Raw genomic sequence first — 18,670 nt, forward strand, 5'->3', positions numbered from 1 at the left:
TAACAGCACCACTATGTCGCTGCTACTTCTCAGCTCCTTGCTGCTGTTAAATGGAGTGTTCCATTCTCATTCTGCAGCAGGAACCTGTGACGGTGAGAGCCAGTTGCGAGATCAGTATTGCAATTGATCAAAGTCTTTAAATGCATTGTACAGTGCAGTATATATTGCATGTCATCACATATTAAAATGGCTACTAACTACAAACCTGTCTTGCAGTGTGCGTGGGATTCCTCAACAGGCTTTATGGAAGTGTGACATCTGCTCACAAGGAGCTCACGCCTGCCCTGGTGGAGGAAGAACTGTTCCAGGCCTGTTCCGTTGCCCAGGGGAAGGAAGCCAGGCTGGTGAGAACACTCTGGCTTTACTTCCAAACATGGGAGACAAACCTTTCTGCAGAAAATTGCTTAAAAGACTGGAGTGCTCCTGTTGAATAGAACCGGGGTTTCTTAACCTTTCTGATCTCGGGGGCCCAACATTTCCACTACAGATGAGCCCGGGGCCCGCTCAAATATTAACACTGAATCAGTAATCTTACTGTTGATTTTAATCATATAACCTATACTCACAGCTTGTCAATTATATGAAAGCATGTGTTAATCACAAATATTATTTATTGCACACAATAACCTTAGGCTTAGGTCAGGCTGATTAGAAAAATAAGTACTAGCCAAATGTACTGCATAATAAGGCACTCAATAATTGAGGAAACAATTTACATACAATTATGTTGTGCTAGAATAAATCGACTAAATTAATCATGTTTTTAACTAAAGTGTCAATACAATTAAAGTGCAAATGAAAATACAGCTCCACCACTTTAGTCATAATTTTGGCGCTAAGAAACTTGACTTTCATTCTGTTTTCGTGGTATTAAGCGAGTATGGCCGACTCGACAACAGGTGCCATTTTTGCTACTGTGGTGAATTATACCGTGTACCATTTTCTTAATAAGATTGTGAGCTGGCATTGATTGATTGATTGATTGAAACTTTTATTAGTAGATTGCACAGTGAAGTACATATTCCGTACAATTGACCACTAAATGGTAACACCCGAATAAGTTTTTCAACTTGTTTAAGTCCATTTAAATTGATTCATGATACAGATATATACTATCAGATATATACTATGATCATAATACAGTCATCACACAAGATAATCATCAGAGTATATACATTGAATTATTTACATTATTTACAATCCGGGGTGTGGGATGTGAAGGTGGGGTAGGTTTGGTTGGTATCAACACTTCAGTCATTAACAATTGAGAACAGAGAACTGGACATTGAAACAGTGTAGGTCTGACTTGGTAGGATATGTACAGCAAGTAGTGGACATAGAGAGAGAGAGAGAATCAGAAAGCATGAGAAAAAGTATCTACATTTGATTATTTACTTTTGATTATTTACAATCCGGGGAGGGTGTTAGTTTAGGGTTGAAGTTGCCTGGAGGTGTTCTTTTATTGCGGTTTTGAAGGAGGATAGAGATGCGCTTTCTTTTACACCTGTTGGGAGCGCATTCCATATTGATGTGGTATAGAAGGAGAATGAGTTAAGACCTTTGTTAGATTGGAATCTGGGTTTAACGTGGTTAGTGGAGCTCCCCCTGGTGTTGTGGTTATGGCGGTCATTTATGTTAAGGAAGTAGTTTGACATGTACTTCGGTATCAGGGAGGTGTAGCGGATTTTATAGACTAGGCTCAGTGCAAGTTGTTTAACTCTGTCCTCCACCTTGAGCCAGCACACTTTAGAAAAGTGGGTAGGAGTGAGGTGGGATCTGGGGTGGAGGTCTAGAAGTAATCTGACTAACTTGTTCTGGGATGTTTGGAGTTTAGATTTGAGGGTTTTGGAGGCGCTAGGGTACCAGGAGGTGCATGCGTAATCGAAAAAGGGTTGAACGAGAGTTCCCGCTAGAATCCTCATGGTGCTTTTGTTGACCAGAGAGGAGATTCTGTAGAGAAATCTCGTTCGTTGGTTAACCTTTTTGATTACCTCGGTTGCCACTTTATCACAGGAAAGATTAGCCTCTAGAATGGAACCTAGGTAGGTGACCTCATCTTTCCTGGTGATAACAATGTCACCCACTTTTATAGTGAAGTCATTGACTTTCTTAAGGTTGATGTGGGACCCAAACACATACTTGCCAACCCTCCCGTTTTTAGCGGGAGACTCCCGGTATTCAGCGCCTCTCCCGATAACCTCCCGGCAGAAATTTTCTCCCGACAAACTCCCCGGTATTCAGCCGGAGCTGGAGGCCACGCCCCCTCCAGCTCAATGCGGACCTGAGTGGGGACAGCCTGTTCTCACGTCCGCTTTCCCACAATATAAACAGCTTGCCTGCCCAATGACGTCATAACTGTAGAATGATCGAGGGTGAGTTCTTGGTTTCTTATGTGGGTTTATTGTTAGGCAGTTTCATTAACGTCCTCCCAGCGCAGTAACAACACACAACAACAGCAGTCACGTTTAGTCTACCGTAAAGCAGTTCGTCTGCCGTAAACAGCAATGTTGTGACACTCTTAAACAGGACAATACTGCCATCTACTGGATAGCCTCCAGAACACTGAAATTCAAGTATTTCTTTTATTTATATGTATAATAAAATACAATTAAAAAAATATATATATATATGTATATATAGCTAGAATTCACTGAAAGTCAAGTATTTCATACATATATATATATATATATATATATATATATATATATATATATATATATATATATAAAATACTTGAGTTGGTGAATTCTAGCTTAAATATATTCCCCTCTTAACCACGCCCCCCACCTCCCAACCCCCACCTCCCGGTATCGGAGGTCTCAAGGTTGGCAAGTATGCCCAAACAGGATGAATTCCGTTTTACCCAAGTGTATGGATAGCTTGTTGTCAGCGAGCCAGGTGCAAGTTCTACAGAGTTCAGCACTGAGGATTTTCTCCACCTGTGACTTGTCCTTGTCTGATACCAGCAAGGCCGAGTCACCCGCAAACAAGAACAATTCACAGTCGCATGCCGATGACAAGTCGTTTATGTGTATTAGGAACAGTAAAGGCCCCAATATACTGCATTGGGTGACTCCACAGCTTACTGAGAGGGGGAGGGGGACACGGTGTCGTTCACCTCTACCACCTGTTCCCTCCCCTCCAATGATAATGTTCGTCAGTCTGATTGGTGTTCATTTTCAATCTATCAAGATAAAAAAAATTATATCAAAATCAAATTACAGTATGTTATTTATGTAGTTTGATCATTTTCCTCAACTGATGTACTAACATCGTGTGGTTTATTATCATCTACAAAGATACAAAAAATTGCTATTGCGACATCCAGTGGACAAATTTAGAACAGCTGTTTCTTTCATTCAAAAATTTCAGGTTCATTTTCATGCTTAGCAAACTCATCCCACGGGCCGGATAAAACTTGTTTGCGGGCGTGATCCGGCCCTCGGCCCGTACGTTTTACGTTTAGAGGATTATTCTAGTGAGGAAATATGCCCTTAGATAGCTTTAAAAGTGCACATGTCCATCACAAACTCTCCAGAGAGTGGTTGCTTTTGCCCCCAGGAAATTGGAATCCTACAGGAATGCAGGGTTGGATTTTAGGAGGAAGTGTAAGGACATTAGCAACATATGGTAGGAAGCCCTCACAAGTAGGAGTAGAGGATAGGGGTCAGAAGTCACCCGACTCAAACTGACCACAGGAAATAGTAGGAAGCCCTCACAAGTAGGAGTAGAGGATAGGGGTCAGAAGTCACCCGACTCAAACTGACCACAGGAAATAGGTTGACTGACCGGCCCCAAGGCTAGAGCAACAAAGAGTAACTGTCTTTGTGTAAAAGGTATTTAAGGACAGTCAGGATTATTCTACTAAGGAAATATTTAAAGGCGGCATGGCGTGGCTGATAGGTGGTGGTCGGAGGGGCCGTAGGCGCAAACTGGCTGCCACGCTTCCGTCAGTCTACCCCAGGGCAGCTGTGGCTACAAATGTAGCTTACCACTGTCAGAATAATTGTATATAAGTTATCACACAACTTGTTTGCTTGCAGTTCAGTTTGCCCTGCGGCCTGTGGTTACTATCCATTTGTGCTCACAAAGCTGTCTTTGATCTTATCAAGCAAAATGCCAACCGCTTGTAAATCTCCACTGTGTGCAATGGAATGCGCCGTAGAGGTGTCGGTTTCTCAGATCTGGACAGCCACGTGAAGGGCCTCATCAGGACCCGAAATCTACGAGCAGAGAGGGGGCAAACCTGACAACGCTCCAAGCACCTTTTGTTTTAACTGTTTATGACCCAGTGCAGCTGCTGCATAATGAGACCCTTAGAAGCAGCTGCAGCTATGTACCGTAATCTGAGGGTTACTGGTTCAATCCCCACCTTCTACCAACCTAGTCACGTCCGTTGTGTCCTTGAGCAAGACACTTCATCCTTGCTCCTGATGGGCCAGGTTAGCGCCGTGCATGGCAGCTCCCGCCATCAGTGTGTGAATGTGTGTGTGTGAATGGGTGAATGTGGAAATAGTGTCAAAGCGCTTTGAGTTCCTTAAAAAAGTAGAAAAGCGCTATACAAGTACAACCCATTTACCATGTAATCAGGTAATGCCCAAATAATTGGGGAGGCGTGGAACTTTTTCCTCAGAGCGTGGGGTGCAGGTCCACGCGCTATCCTCATGAGTTAAATTGAATCCTGTCTCTGTTTGATTCCTTGCTTCTTGTCCTGTTTAATAGATAGTTCGGTGTTTGAATCTGACAACCACCACCAGGTGTGAATGAATGATGGGTTCTCACTTCTCTGTGAAGCGCTTTGAGTGTCTAGAAAAGCGCTATATAAATCTAATCCATTATTACACAGATATATATATATATATACATATAGTGAAGTGAATTATATTTATATAGCGCTTTTCTCTAGTGACTCAAAGCACTTTACATAGTGAAACCCAATATCTAAGTTACATTTAAACCAGCGTGGGTGACACTGGGAGCAGGTGGGTAAAGTGTCTTGCCCAAGGACACAATGGCAGTGACTAGGATGGCGGAAGTGGGGATCGAACCTGAAACCCTCAAGTTGCTGGCATGGCCACTCTACCAACCGAGCTATACCGCCCCAGAAAAACTTGACTCACATAAGTGCTGAAGGTTCTTAAAAATAGCAGAGCAGAGAAATAAATACACCAAAAATCATACGTCCACTGTAGAGTATGCTGCTTCTATACAATATACAAAATAAGACTAATAGTGAAGGGAGAAGTCTGACATACCGGTCCTTAGATTTCTGGAAATGTGGCCCCCAAAACAATTTTATTTGAATATCCCTATTATACATGTTGATTGCACCAAATCAGCAAAAACAATACAAAGGTTTAGTTATTTCCTTATTAATTAAAAATTGTATTTTAATTATAGAATATTTATGGGGTAATATAATGCTGTTTGGTTTGAGATCCTGCAGACATTGTCTGTTGAATCAAACCATTTCTCTCATAATAAAGCAGAGGAACGTGTACAATATTTACTGTATAAAGTGCTCATTGCTTTTTTTAGACTTGTTTAGCAGTGACAATCAAAATGTTCGTTTTTGGTGAATTTGGGGATCTTTGTTTCTGTGGTGTCCCAGTGTTATTACCTGGGAGCCAGCAGTGATGCAGCCACCCGAGTCACAGCAGCTGTGTCACAGCCCCTGGCCTCCCACGTCCCCGTCGACAAGATATGCCAGCGCCTCAGCAGCAGGGACACGCAGATCTGTCAGCTCAAATACGGTAGGATGTGTTAAAAACCCTCGCAGACACGATGGGGACGTTAGTCTTAGCGGATATTTATTCAAACACATGTGGGTCGTCTGTTCCAATGTCAACGTAGTAGAAGAACTAGACAAAAAACAAGCGCAATTGGAAGCGCAGGCCTTCAATTTGTTTAATTTTTCCACCAGATGGCACTGTTTTTTCCCCATTTAAAGCAAGCAGCAACATATCTATATCATTATATAAACATACTGGCCCTTTAAAAGGCAAAAAAAAAAATCAATAGTTGGTTTTTGAGAAACCTTTTTCAGGACATGAGAATATTTGAAGGATCTCTCGAGACACTGTTATTCAAAATGCATCCCTGGGGTCCATTTTTGGCTTGTTTTTTTTTACTGGAAAATTGGAATTCATGATAAATGATACTCGATATTGCACAAATTGTAACCTGTAACTCGGAACTATTGTTTTGTTCACATAGCTTAGCGTAAATGTGACACTCAAAACATGTAAATATTGTGCAAAAGTTTTGTTTATTCCAGTAGATTTACCAGGTGGAATGAATATATGACATATGATCAGAACATGCAACTCAAGATATTTCAAGTAGAGATGTTTGATTGTATCGGACTGCCGATATTATCGGCCGATAAATGCTTTAAAATGTAATATCGGAAATTATCTGTATCGGTTTCAAAAAGTAAAATTTTTTACTTTTAAAAAAGCAGCTGTGTACACGGATGTAAGGAGTAGCACAGAGCACCAATAAACCTTAAAAGGCACTTAATATCTACGGCTTTTCACACACACAAGTGAATGCAAGGCATACTTGGTCAACAGCCATACAGGTCACACTGAGGGTGACCGTATAAACAACTTTAACACTGTTACAAATATGCGCCACACTGTGAACCCACACCAAACAAGAATGACAAACACATTTCGTGAGAACATCCGCACCGTAACACAACAGAACAAATACCCAGAACCCCTTGCAGCACTAACTCTTCATGGACGCTATAATATACACCCCCCGCTACCCCCCCCCCCCCACCTCCTCATGCTCTCTCAGGGAGAGCATGTCCCAAATTCCAAGCTGCTGTTTTGAGGCATGTTAAAAAGAAATTATGCACTTTGTGACTTCAATAATAAATATGGCAGTGCCATGTTGGCATTTTTTTTCCATAATTTGAGTTGATTTATTTTGGAAAACCTTGTTACATTGTTTAATGCATCCAGCGGGGCATCACAACAAAATTAGGCATAATAATGTGTTAATTCCACGACTGTATATATCGGTATCGGTTGATATCGGAATCGGTAACTAAGAGTTGGACAATATCGGAATATCGCAAAAAAGCCATTATCGGACAGCTCTAATTTCAAGCCTTATTTTGATATAATTTTGATGATTTATGGCTTACAGCTTGTGAAAACCGCCAAATGTTTTCAGAAACTATAAACCACGATCATCAAAATGATAATTACATGTTTGATATATCTCACTTTGCTCGTAATGACTTTACATCACTTATTAGTTTCATATTTGAAGTTGATTTGCTGACATGAATCAACTTTTGCAGGATATTTTCATTTGAGGTTCACCTGTGCAGTTTGCACAACCCTGTCTTAAGGGTTACCGTTTATCTCCGGTGAAACCTTTGTAATGCTGCTCTACAGAGCCTGAGACGAGACAGCTGAGCAGCGAGGGGCTAAAGAAAATGAGAGTGCTGGAGCTGAGGAACATTTTAGCTTCATGGGGAGAAGAGTGTCGAGGGTGCTTGGAGAAACACGAGTTTGTCAGCCTCATCCTGGAAAAGGCACCGCTGCAGAAAGCGGAGCTGTGAACAAATGGATGTGATGAAGGGTAAAAAGGACTCCATTTATCAAAAATTACAGGATGTTTTGATTCCAGCCAGCTGTGTCCACAAGTATGCTCTCACATATAAATACTGACCCTAGCAAACCTGAAAAGATTGGTCTCTTGGTTATATCTTTTTGTGCCTCCAGAGTCTATCAAACGCAACATCACATGATACACGACGTCACATGACACAGCAGTGGTGCTCAGCTTTTGCCTTTTGATGTTTTCTTCTTCTTCTTCTTGCCTGTGCTCGCACTGGCGGGAGGCGCTGGAGTCACAGGCGGAGCTCCCAGTTTCTTGCTTTTGGCTTTTCTTACTTTGTCCTTCAGGGCGTCGATGTCCAGCTTGCTTTTCACAGGAGCTGAAACAACAGTGTCCATACATATACACATATGTACATACAGTCAACATGTTGCCCTCTAGTTTGTATCCTTACCTTTTGCTGCCGTCTTCAATAAAGGTTTCTCTTTGGGAGGAATAAAAGCTTTGTTTCTCTCCTCCTGCTTCTTGGTCAGTGCCTCGGCCTGCTTGACCTAAAAAGACAACAAAAAGGCAAATTTGTCACATACTTTTAGGCGACAGTTGTTACTTTTTAAAGGCCTACTGAAATTAATTTTATTTATTTAAACGGGGATAGCAGATCCATTCTATGTGTCATACTTGATCATTTCGCGATATTGCCATATTTTTGCTGAAAGGATTTAGTATAGAACATCGACGATAAAGTTCGCAACTTTTGGTCGTTGATAAAAAAAGCCTTGCCTGTACCAGAAGTAGCGTGACGTCAAAGGTTGAAAGGCTCCTCACATTTCCCCATTGTTTTTAATGCAGCGAGAGAGATTCGGACCAAGAAAGCGACGATTACCCCATTAATTTGAGCGAGGATGAAAGATTTGTGGATGAGGAACGTAAGAGTGAAAGACTAGAGTGCAGTGCAGGACGCATCTTTTTTCGCTCTGACCGTAACTTAGGTACAAGCTGGCACATTGGATTCCACACTCTATCCTTTTTCTATTGTGGATCACGGATTTGTATTTTAAACCACCTCAGATACTATATCCTCTTGAAAATGAGTCGAGAACGCGAAATGGACATTCCCAGTGACTTTTATCTCCACGACAATACATCGGCGAAACACTTTAGCTACGGAGCTAACGTGATAGCATCGGGCTTAACTGCATATAGAAACAAAAGAAATAAGCCCCTGACTGGAAGGATAGACAGAAAATCAACAATACTACTAAACCATGGACCTGTAAATACACGGTTAATGCTTTCCAGACTAGCGAAGGTTCACAATGCTGTTGCTAACGACGCCATTGAAGCTAACTTAGCAACAGGACCTCACAGAGCTATGCTAAAAACATTAGCTATCCACCTACGCCAGCCAGCCCTCATCTGCTCATCAACACCCGTGCTCACCTGCATTCCAGCGATCGACGGAGCGACGAAGGACTTCACCCGATTACCAATGCGGTCGGCGGCTAGCGCGTCTGCTATCCACCTCAAAGTCCTCCTGTTTGTGTTGTTGCAGCCAGCCGCTAATACACCGATCCCACTTACAACTTTCTTCTTTGCAGTCTTCATTGTTCATTAAACAAATTGCAAAAGATTCACCAACACAGATGTCCAGAATACTGTGGAATTTTGCGATGAAAACAGAGCTTTTTGTATTGGATTCAATGGCGTCCGAATACTTCCGTTTCAACGATTGACGTCACGCGCATACGTCATCATACAGAGACGTTTTCAACCGGAAGTTTAGCGGGAAATTTAAAATGGCACTTTATAAGTTAACCCGGCCGTATTGGCATGTGTTGCAATGTTAAGATTTCATCATTGATATATAAACTATCAGACTGCGTAGTCGGTAGTAGTGGCTTTCAGTAGGCCTTTAAGCATCAAGAATGACCCCCTTTGCTTTGCAAGCACAGTAAAACATCCATTTACAAATTAATTATACAAACTTTTTGATTTACAAACCACAGAGTGAATAAGTGGATTGCAATCACGTGACCTCGAGCAGTGTTTTTCAACCACTGTGCCGCGGCACACTAGTGTGCCGTGAGATACAGTCTGGTGTGCCGTGGGAGATTATCTAATTTCACCTATTTGGGTTAAAAATATGTTTTGCAAAACAGTAATTATAGTCTGCAAATGGTGTGTTGTTGTTGAGTGTCGGTGCTGTCTAGAGCTCGGCAGAGTAACCGTGTAATACTCTTCCATTTCAGTAGGTGGCAGCCGGTAGCTAATTGCTTTGTTGATGTCGGAAACAGCGGGAGGCAGCGTGCAGGTAAAAAGGTATCTAATGCTTAAACCAAAAATATACAAAAAGGTGAGTGCCCCTAAGAAAAGGCACTTAAGCTTAGGGAAGGCTATGCAGAAAACTGATGGCTACAAAGTAAACAAAAACAGAATGCTGGACGACAGCAAAGACTTACTGTGGAGCAAAGACGGCGTCCACAATGTACATCCGAACATGACATGACAATCAACAATGTCCCCACAAAGAAGGATAAAAACAACTGAAATATTATTGAATGCTAAAACAAAGTAGATGCGGGATATATCGTTCAAAGGAAGACATGAAACTGCTACAGGAAAATACCAAAAAAAGAGAAAATGCCACCAAAATAGGAGCGCAAGACAAGAACTAAAACACTACACAGGAAAACAGCAAAAAACTTCAAATAAATCAGAGTGTGATGTGACAGGTGGTGACAGTACACCTACTTTGAAACAAGAGCTATAGTGATGCATGTTATGGTTTAAAGTCATATCCAACAATTGCGACGACGACTTTTTACTGTCAACTGAGTTTTGCTTTTTAATGATTTCTGTTGGTTGTGTGCCTCCAGATTTTTTCACCGCAAAAAATGTGCCTTCGCTCAAAAAAGGTTGAAAAACACTGACCTAGAGGCACTTCCGGTCTAGGTCCCCATTAGGCTACTGTTGATTTACCTGCATCAGTGCAGACTTAGGCGTATTTTGAAAGATTCAGAGGCAAATATATAAGCCATCAGCCCATCATGGAAAAATATTAAAAATGGGATGGAGTGGATTTTCACATTGAGAAAAATATATTTTTTTAAAGATTGAAACCAAGGCGTCACTGCTCGCAACGACCTCACTTCATTTGACACTCACAAGGATTTAGAGAAGAAAAGATTGTCTTTACATCTGAGGGGTCCACAAATTAAACATTGAGTGAAAGACAAAGTTGGATTTATTGTGCATCGCTAAGTAACAGATTTGATTGACATAACGAGTGCTGCTGTGATCGTGACGCTAATGAGAAAAAGTTTGTTTGCAGTTGATTTCCTGCTACAAATATTAGTCTGATCTACAATTCATGTCTGCAGTTGTTTTTAAATGGTGTGAAGTTGATATTTTGTCTCATTATTTAGCTGTAGATGTCCCTGTTGTTCAAGATTCAGTATATGCTGTTGAGATTTATTCATCTACTTTATCAATACTATTAAGGATATTTTCTTAAAGCTAACAAGTAGCACCAAAGACACTATAATGTGGTCATCCTTGTCCAATAAAGCACTTGTCTTTACTGCACAATAACAACTGAGCTTTTAGTTTCTGTTATGAAAATAGACAACAAAAATACGGTGGATTGGACCAACAATCACAATATTTGATAATAGTTATTAACATGTTAGTTCATTTGCACAAGCAGGTCTTCTAGTTATATTTAGACAGAGCAACCACAAAAGAACACAAACTAATACTATCTCTTGTCCTTTCTTTACATTTAGTTCTGCTCTCAAACACTACTAATATAGGAGAGAATAATGTGGATTGCATCACAGAAAGTTTCTCAAACAAATCAAATGTTCAAACATTTTACAAAGTCATCACTGCAGACACCAGCATGGTCCGATTGTATTCCACAAGATGATGAAAGTGATTGTTTTTAAGAGACATTTCCTTTTATTTCCTGACTTTATTACACTTCTTCTATGAAAGTTCTTTCTATCTCTCTATTTGAACGACTGGAACACCCAAGAACAGAACAGCAATACAACATTTTCTGCTCAAACTCTACACTCACTTTCACTTGTTTAAATGCGACGCTCAAGCTGCTTGACCATCGTGTCAATTAAAGAAGAAAAACGGACGTGACGTCATATGTAACCCAGCAATAGAAATATGCTTTGCAGTATGAACATTGTCTCAGTGTGCGAACATTTCATCCACCCATTGAGTGCCCGGCAGCACATCCATTGTGGGCAGGCTTATCCATCTCCGTGCTCAGTCAGCACAGCAGTGCTGTTGTTAGCAATTGTGCTAATTGCTACTTTTTAGCCTTTTTATGACACTTTTCTAGTTTTGCTCAATATAAGTCCAAAGAAAGCAATGGACAAGTGATATGTGGTTTTAAACATTCAGGAAATACCCACAGCGTTGTCGGCACTGCCTCCCTTGTAGCTACCTGGCTGTTAAAGCTAGGGAGTGTGGTGATTTTAAATTGTGTGCGCACCACAGGACTAGTGACAGTGTGTGTGTTGGCAGGGTGGCTGAAACTGAGGACAGTTCAATTTCTTGTTGTTGTTTTAACCATCCTTATGTTTTAATTACAGTACTGTACAGCACTTTATATTAGCACTCACATTAGTCCTCTTCTCTGGTGACGGTGGCAGAGAAGAGGACTGCGGAAAAACTAGTGAGCATCCTGGATGATGCCAGTCACCCTCTGCATACCGTTAGCAATAGCCAGAGGAGCCTGTTCAGTGCTAGACTGCTTCATCCCAACCAAGTGCAGGACTAATAGACTAAAAAACTCCTTTGTCCCACACATCATTAGACTGTACAACTCCTCTCTGGGGGGAGGGGAGGTACTAGGATGACAGGGGATGCAAAACAATAACAGTGCAATACTTTTTCATAACATGGTCACTAATGCCTAGTTTCTCTTGTTATATTCTTATTTTACTGTTATATTTTTATTCTCATTGTTGCTTTTAATTTTTATTCTCATTGTTGCTTTTTATTTTTATTCTTATTGTAATATTTGTCTATTTTGTTTCCATTTATACCCCCATTATTTACTTTTTAAATTCGATCTCAATTCTGTACACTGCTGCTGGAATTTTTATTTTCCTGAGGGAACTCTCCTGAAGGAATCAATAAAGTACTATCTATCTATCTATCTATCTATCTATCTATCTATCTATCTATCTATATTGTATACAAGGTGGCCAAACTTTACTAATATATGAACTTTTGGCGAAGATTGAACCAATTATTCATATTTACATTGTTTCTTATGGATACAATTGCTTCAATATACAAACAATTCTATTTACAAACCCTGTTTGAGAGACAATAACATTTGTAAATGGAAGTTCCGCTTCATCGATGTTTTCCGCTCAAGCGTCAGGTTTAGCGTGAAATAAGTGGCGTGTATTAGCAGGTAAATGGTAAAAAGGGTAAGTGGTGTGTATTTATATAGTGCTTAACTAAACCTGGAATGATACCCAAAGCACTTTACATGATACATAACATTCACACACTGATGGCGGCAGCTGCCATGCAAGGCGCTGACCACGACCCATCGGGAGAGAGGTGGGTAAAGTCTCTTGCCCAAGGACACATCGGACGTGACTAGGAAGCTGGAATCGAACCTGGAACCCTGAAGTTGCTGGCAGGGCCACTCTACCATCTGCATCATTGTCTTGTGACATTAACTTATCCGTAAAGGAATATTGCATTTGAATTCCATTTCAACAATGCTTTGGTTGAAAACCATTTTTAATTTGAAAAAAATCTAATAGTGTGAATGCTCCAGAACATTCACACATGGTTTTCTACACCAAAATTAATCTATTTATTAAAATTCTTCAACTTCTTCTTCTTCTCCAGATTTTGGCGCACTGTACCTTCCACATTTTTCACCCAATTCAAACCGTTCCAACTTCAAACTGTTCAGCCCATTCATTGTTAGCGGAATTTCCCTTGACAAATTCCAAAAATTCCCAGAGTTCCAGGTTTTACGGGACATTTTTCCCATTCAAAATGAATTGGCCCCTTTTCAAACTTCCACCATTTCCACATTTGTCAACCGATTCAAGCCATTCCACCTTCAACACAGTCCACCATACTGAAAAGTTAAACTACCTTTTTTCCAAGTTCCAAAAAATTCCAGGATTTTGCAGAATTCTTGGTTTTCCAAAGCTTTATTTCCACCTTTTTTTCTGGCGACTACTCCTTCCACATTTTTCTACGCATTTCAACCGTTCCACCGTCTAATAATTCCTTTTAATCAGGACAAAAAAACAGTTGTTTTTTGAACGGTAAAAATTCCCGGTTTTCCCGAAATACCATTTCTCAATTCAACATGTTGCTACTTCAACATTTCTCGACCGATTTGAAAAATTCCAACACCAACCATTTCAACTCATTCAGACCATTTACCTTTTTTTTTTTTAAATTCCCGCTTTTCCCGAAATTAGGGGCGGTATGGCGTAGTGGGTAGAGCGGCCGTGCCAAAAACCTGAGGGTTGCAGGTTCGCTCCCCACCTCTTACCATCCAAAATCGCTGCCGTTGTGTCCTTGGGCAGGACACTTCACCCTTGCCCCCGGTGCCGCTCACACCAGAGAATGAATGATGAATGAATGAGTTGTAAAAATGAATGATGGGTTCTCACTTCTCTGTGAAGCGCTTTGAGTGTCTAGAAAAGCGCTATATAAATCTAATCCATTATTATTATTATTATTAAATTCACAAATTTTTGGGAAATTCCCATTGAAGTCAATAGGACATTCTTCAAAGTTCCACAACTCCCACATTTTTCATCGGATTCAAACTGTTCCAACTTCAAAATATTCAGCCTGTTTGGGAATTGCGTGCTCTACTTCAACAATTCTAAAAAAAAAATCCAGGATTTCAATTCAACTTCAGAGCATTCACACGCAATTCCTTCAGGATTTGCCTCATCTAGTTCCTAATTAATAATGCTTATCAGGAGTTTGTTACGTCATATAAAGACCGAAGTGTAAGCTGCCCACCTTTTTTTCTTGCATTTTCTTCCTCCTCTTCACGCTTTCCTGCAGGAAGAATTCTCCCGTGGCCAGCTCCTTGTCAACCTTTTCCAAAGTGTGCAAACAATGATGATGATTATTATTATGATGATGACATACTGTATCTGTGAAAGTGTAAACAAGCATTTCAGGTGTATTTACCTGTCAAACAAACTCACCTTGCTATCTGGCTGCTGCGGCGGGAATGGTGTGTACGCCTTCTTCACGCTCTTCTTTTTAGGCTCCTTGCGCTTGGCCAGGTTCTTGTGGCGGAACTTGGGCAGGAAGCGCTCCCAGTTCTGCGTGCGAAGCTCGGTATCTTTGGACAGTTCTCGTTTGATCATCAGCGTCTGGCCGAGGGAGAGTTATTGTCCACATATGTGACTTGACATTGTGATAGTGAGGCATGGCAATACATACAGTTGTGCTCATAAGTTTACATACCCTCTGAGAATTTATGATTTCTTGGCAATTCTTCAGAGAATATGAATGATAACACAAAAACCTTTCTTCCACTCATGCTTAATGGTTGTGTGAAGCTATTTATTGGCAAACAACTGTGTTTACTCTTTTTAAATCAAAATGACAAAAGAAAGTACCCAAATGACCCTGATCAAAAGTTTACATACCCCAGTGACTTTGATCTGATAACATGCACAAAAGTTGACACAAACAGGTTTGAATGGCTAATCAAGGTTCCAATCCTCACCTGTGACATGTGTGTTTGTAATTAATGTGTGTGTATAAAAGGTCAGTGAGTTTCTGGGCTTCTGACAGACCATTGCATCTTTCATCCAGTGCTGCACAGATATTTCTGGATTCTGAGTCATGGGGAAGGCAAAAGAATTGTCAAAGGATCTGCGAGAAAAGGTAATTGAACTGCATAGAACAGGAAAGGGGTATAAAAAGATCTATCCAAGGAATTGAGAATGCCAATCAGCAGTGTTCAAACGCTGATTAAGAAGTGGAAAATGAGGGATTCAGGTAGACCAGCAAAGATTTCAGCCACAACTGCCGGGAAAATTGCTCGAGATGCAAAGAAAAATCCACAAATAACTTCAGCTGAAATACAAGACTCTCTGAAAAATTGTGGTGTGGCTGTTTCAAGATGCACAATAAGGAGGCACTTGAAGAAAAATGGGCTGCATGGTCGAGTGGCCAAAAAGTTAAATTTCTCATCACTCCAAATTACTTTGTTCCAGAAGTTTTGAGGTTGTCTCTGTGCTGTTTGGCGTAATGTAAGCTGGATACTTTGTGACATTTGTGCAGAAATGGCTTTCTTCTGGTGACTCGACCATGCAGCCCATTTTTCTTCAAGTGCCTCCTTATTGTGCATCTTGAAACAGCCACACCACAATATTTCAGAGAGTCCTGTGTTTCAGCTGAAGTTATATGTGGATTTTTCTTTGCATCTCGAACATTTTTCCTGGCAGTTATGGCTGAAATCTTTGGTGGTCTACCGGAATCCCTCATTTTCAACTTCTTAATCAGCGTTTGAACACTGCTGATTGGCATTCTCAATTCCTTGGATATCTTTGTATACCCCTGTCCTGTTTTATTCAGTTCAATTACCTTTTCTCGCAGATCCTTTGACAATTCTTTTGCCTTCCCCATGACTCAGAATCCAGAAACATCTGTGCAGCACTGGATGAAAGATGCAATGGTCTGTCAGAAGCCCAGAAACTCACTGACCTTTTATACACACACATTAATTACAAACAAACATGTCACAGCTGAGGATTGGAACCTTGATTAGCCATTCAAACCTGTTTGTGTCAACTTTTGTGCATGTTATCAGATCAAAGTCACTGGAGTATGTAAACTTTTGATCAGGGTAATTTGGGTACTTTCTTTTGTCATTTTGATTTAAAAAGTGTAAACGCAGTTGTTTGCCAATAAATAGCTTCACACAACCATTAGGTATGAGTAGAAAAAAGGTTTTTGTGTTATCATTCATATTCTCTGAAGAATCGCCAAGAAATCATAAATTCTCCCAGGGTATGTACACTTATGAGCACGACTGTATTTAAGTCCTAATTTTCAACGCCCTCAGCTCCAGGTTGAGCCGGCCCTGGCGGTCGAACCCAGAGAGAAATGTGTCTGTCAGCAGGTCCAGAACAAGGATGGAAAACTTCCTCATCGGGCATGTGAAGATGAAGCGCAGGAGGTCTGCTTCCCATGCTTACCTTGATGTTGTAGATGGGGTGGATGTTTTTCATTGTGTCCATGACGACCTTGCGCACCTAACAAACAGGAATATGTGAACTTGTACACATAAATGATGTTTTCAGAAATGTACGATTATCTTTATGTCTAATGTCAATGCAAGTCATATCAAGCCATGTTTGCATCAGCAAATGTCTGCTATAGTCACAAATGTACATAACCGAAGTTCTGCTAACACTCGTCAAAGATCCTCTATATGACAGGTGATGCTGTGTTTAAGGCCAGTGGGTGGGAGGATACAAACTCTGAATGCAAGTGCTCCTACAGCAGGAATACAAAGTCTGTATTTCTACAAAATCTGGCAAGACACCAACACACTACAAGTATTTTTTTTCCCATTTTTATTAAAAGCGTATTTTTCTTTTTTGTTTTGAGCTGTATCAAAAAAGCATATTGTTTAAAACACAATTGTTATGTTATTTTCATTTATTATGCGCCCCCCAACCAACTGTTACATCAGCCCGAGTAGAGAAACAAAAAAACAGAAACAGAGACTGAGACACACAAAGGAATCTAAAATAAACATTTAAGACACACAATGAACACATAAATTAAAAGTAATCTGCGGTAAAGAGGTGAGTTTTAAGCTGTGCTCTAAAAGAGTCCAGAGTGGTGGCAGACTTGACATTCAGAAGAGCTTATTCCATAGCCTAGGTGCCATCACTGAGAAAGCACGGTCTCCCTTTGTCACTAGGTTTGACCGTGGGACCTTCGGGGTCACCTGGTTGTCAGATCTAAGGCAACGACCAAGCCTGGAGCTGGTAGGTTGGTCCAGGAGATCTTTAATGTAAGCTGGGGCGAGACCATTGAGCGCTTTGAATATATACATTTCATTAGAGCAAATTATTTGTCCAGTCACGGTGTTGAAACTTAAAAATGATCCGTCTAGAATACTCATTAAAGATGAAAAGTTATATCTATCTGCGATTGATTTTGAGTTCACTATAAACTAACTGCGATTAGATATTTTAATCGTTTGACAGCCTTAATATATATACAGTATGTATTAGAGATGCGCGGATAGGCAATTATTTCATCCGCAACCGCATCACAAAAGTCGTCATCTACCCGAACCAACATTTTATCAAAACCACAACCGCCCGCCACCCGGGCGGTATTTATCATTATTATAATATTATTGTCATTTCCATTAAGAAAGTGTTGACTATTGTTGCCAGGAGTGCGTTCCTCACACTTTGTGTGCGAAGTTGCAGCAAGCAGAACGATGCTTTTAAGAAGTTAAAAAAATGTTTTAGAAAGACTTGGCCTATATTTTCGTTAGGTAAAAAAAAATGTTCTGAATTTATTTCAATGAATATTAACTTGTTAACGTTAAAGTGCTCAAATAGGGACGAGGGCGGGGTGCACAGTGAAACAGTGAACAATTTTGCAACAAAGATGAACCTTTATTGATTGATCTGTAGCCATGACAAAATATCAGACAATCTCCATTGTCAACGACAGGTAGGAAAATAAAGATGAACACATAGCCTATGTTGTAGGCATAGGCTCATACGTTTTTAAGTTGAAATAAAAAAATAAATAAAAAATGTGCCTATAAGCCTTAGGCTGTCAATCACGCGCACTAACTTAAATTATACAACAACATATGTATGTCATCCCTATTTAAACAAAAATAAATTAAATAAATAATAATAATTGAATTATAATGAAAATAGACGGTCGCGACAAACAAAGCAGGCTAAATGGCCTTACATTGTAGCCAATCGGAGATGCGCTTCACTTGAAAGCGAGGCCAAATAATTAACACAAAGTAGTATTTCTCCAATAGAAAAAAAAACACAATAAACAA

General features: G+C 40.3%; 2 protein-coding genes across 2 annotated transcripts in view; one reads left to right on the forward strand and one right to left on the reverse strand.

Moving 5' to 3' along the window:
- Window positions 1-7,875, forward strand: cdnf (cerebral dopamine neurotrophic factor). The gene is made up of 4 exons (XM_062067057.1): window positions 1-92; window positions 217-344; window positions 5,612-5,753; window positions 7,416-7,875. Exons 1-4 carry the CDS (start codon window positions 14-16, stop codon window positions 7,580-7,582), a joined length of 516 nt encoding a protein of 171 aa, XP_061923041.1. The 5' UTR covers window positions 1-13; the 3' UTR covers window positions 7,583-7,875.
- krr1 (KRR1 small subunit processome component homolog) overlaps window positions 7,597-18,670 on the reverse strand; it is a 22,815-nt gene continuing 11,741 nt past the window's right edge. The window contains exons 6-10 of the mRNA XM_062067056.1: window positions 16,818-16,874; window positions 14,811-14,981; window positions 14,620-14,697; window positions 8,036-8,132; window positions 7,597-7,960 (exon numbers count right to left, since the gene is read on the reverse strand). Coding sequence (XP_061923040.1) covers window positions 7,803-7,960; window positions 8,036-8,132; window positions 14,620-14,697; window positions 14,811-14,981; window positions 16,818-16,874 — 561 coding nt within the window. The 3' untranslated portion in view covers window positions 7,597-7,802. The remainder of the gene's footprint in view (window positions 7,961-8,035; window positions 8,133-14,619; window positions 14,698-14,810; window positions 14,982-16,817; window positions 16,875-18,670) is intronic.

The sequence above is a fragment of the Entelurus aequoreus genome, linkage group LG12, assembly GCF_033978785.1.
Source record: "Entelurus aequoreus isolate RoL-2023_Sb linkage group LG12, RoL_Eaeq_v1.1, whole genome shotgun sequence".
NCBI lineage: Eukaryota > Metazoa > Chordata > Actinopteri > Syngnathiformes > Syngnathidae > Entelurus > Entelurus aequoreus.

Coding starts and splice junctions, on each gene's coding strand:
- cdnf (XM_062067057.1), top strand. CDS start 14: ATGTCGCTGCTACTTCTCAGCTCCTTGCTGCTGTTAAATGGAGTGTTC. Junction 345..5,611: donor AGGGGAAGGAAGCCAGGCTG/GTGAGAACACTC, acceptor GTGGTGTCCCAG/TGTTATTACCTGGGAGCCAG. Junction 5,754..7,415: donor GATCTGTCAGCTCAAATACG/GTAGGATGTGTT, acceptor GCTGCTCTACAG/AGCCTGAGACGAGACAGCTG.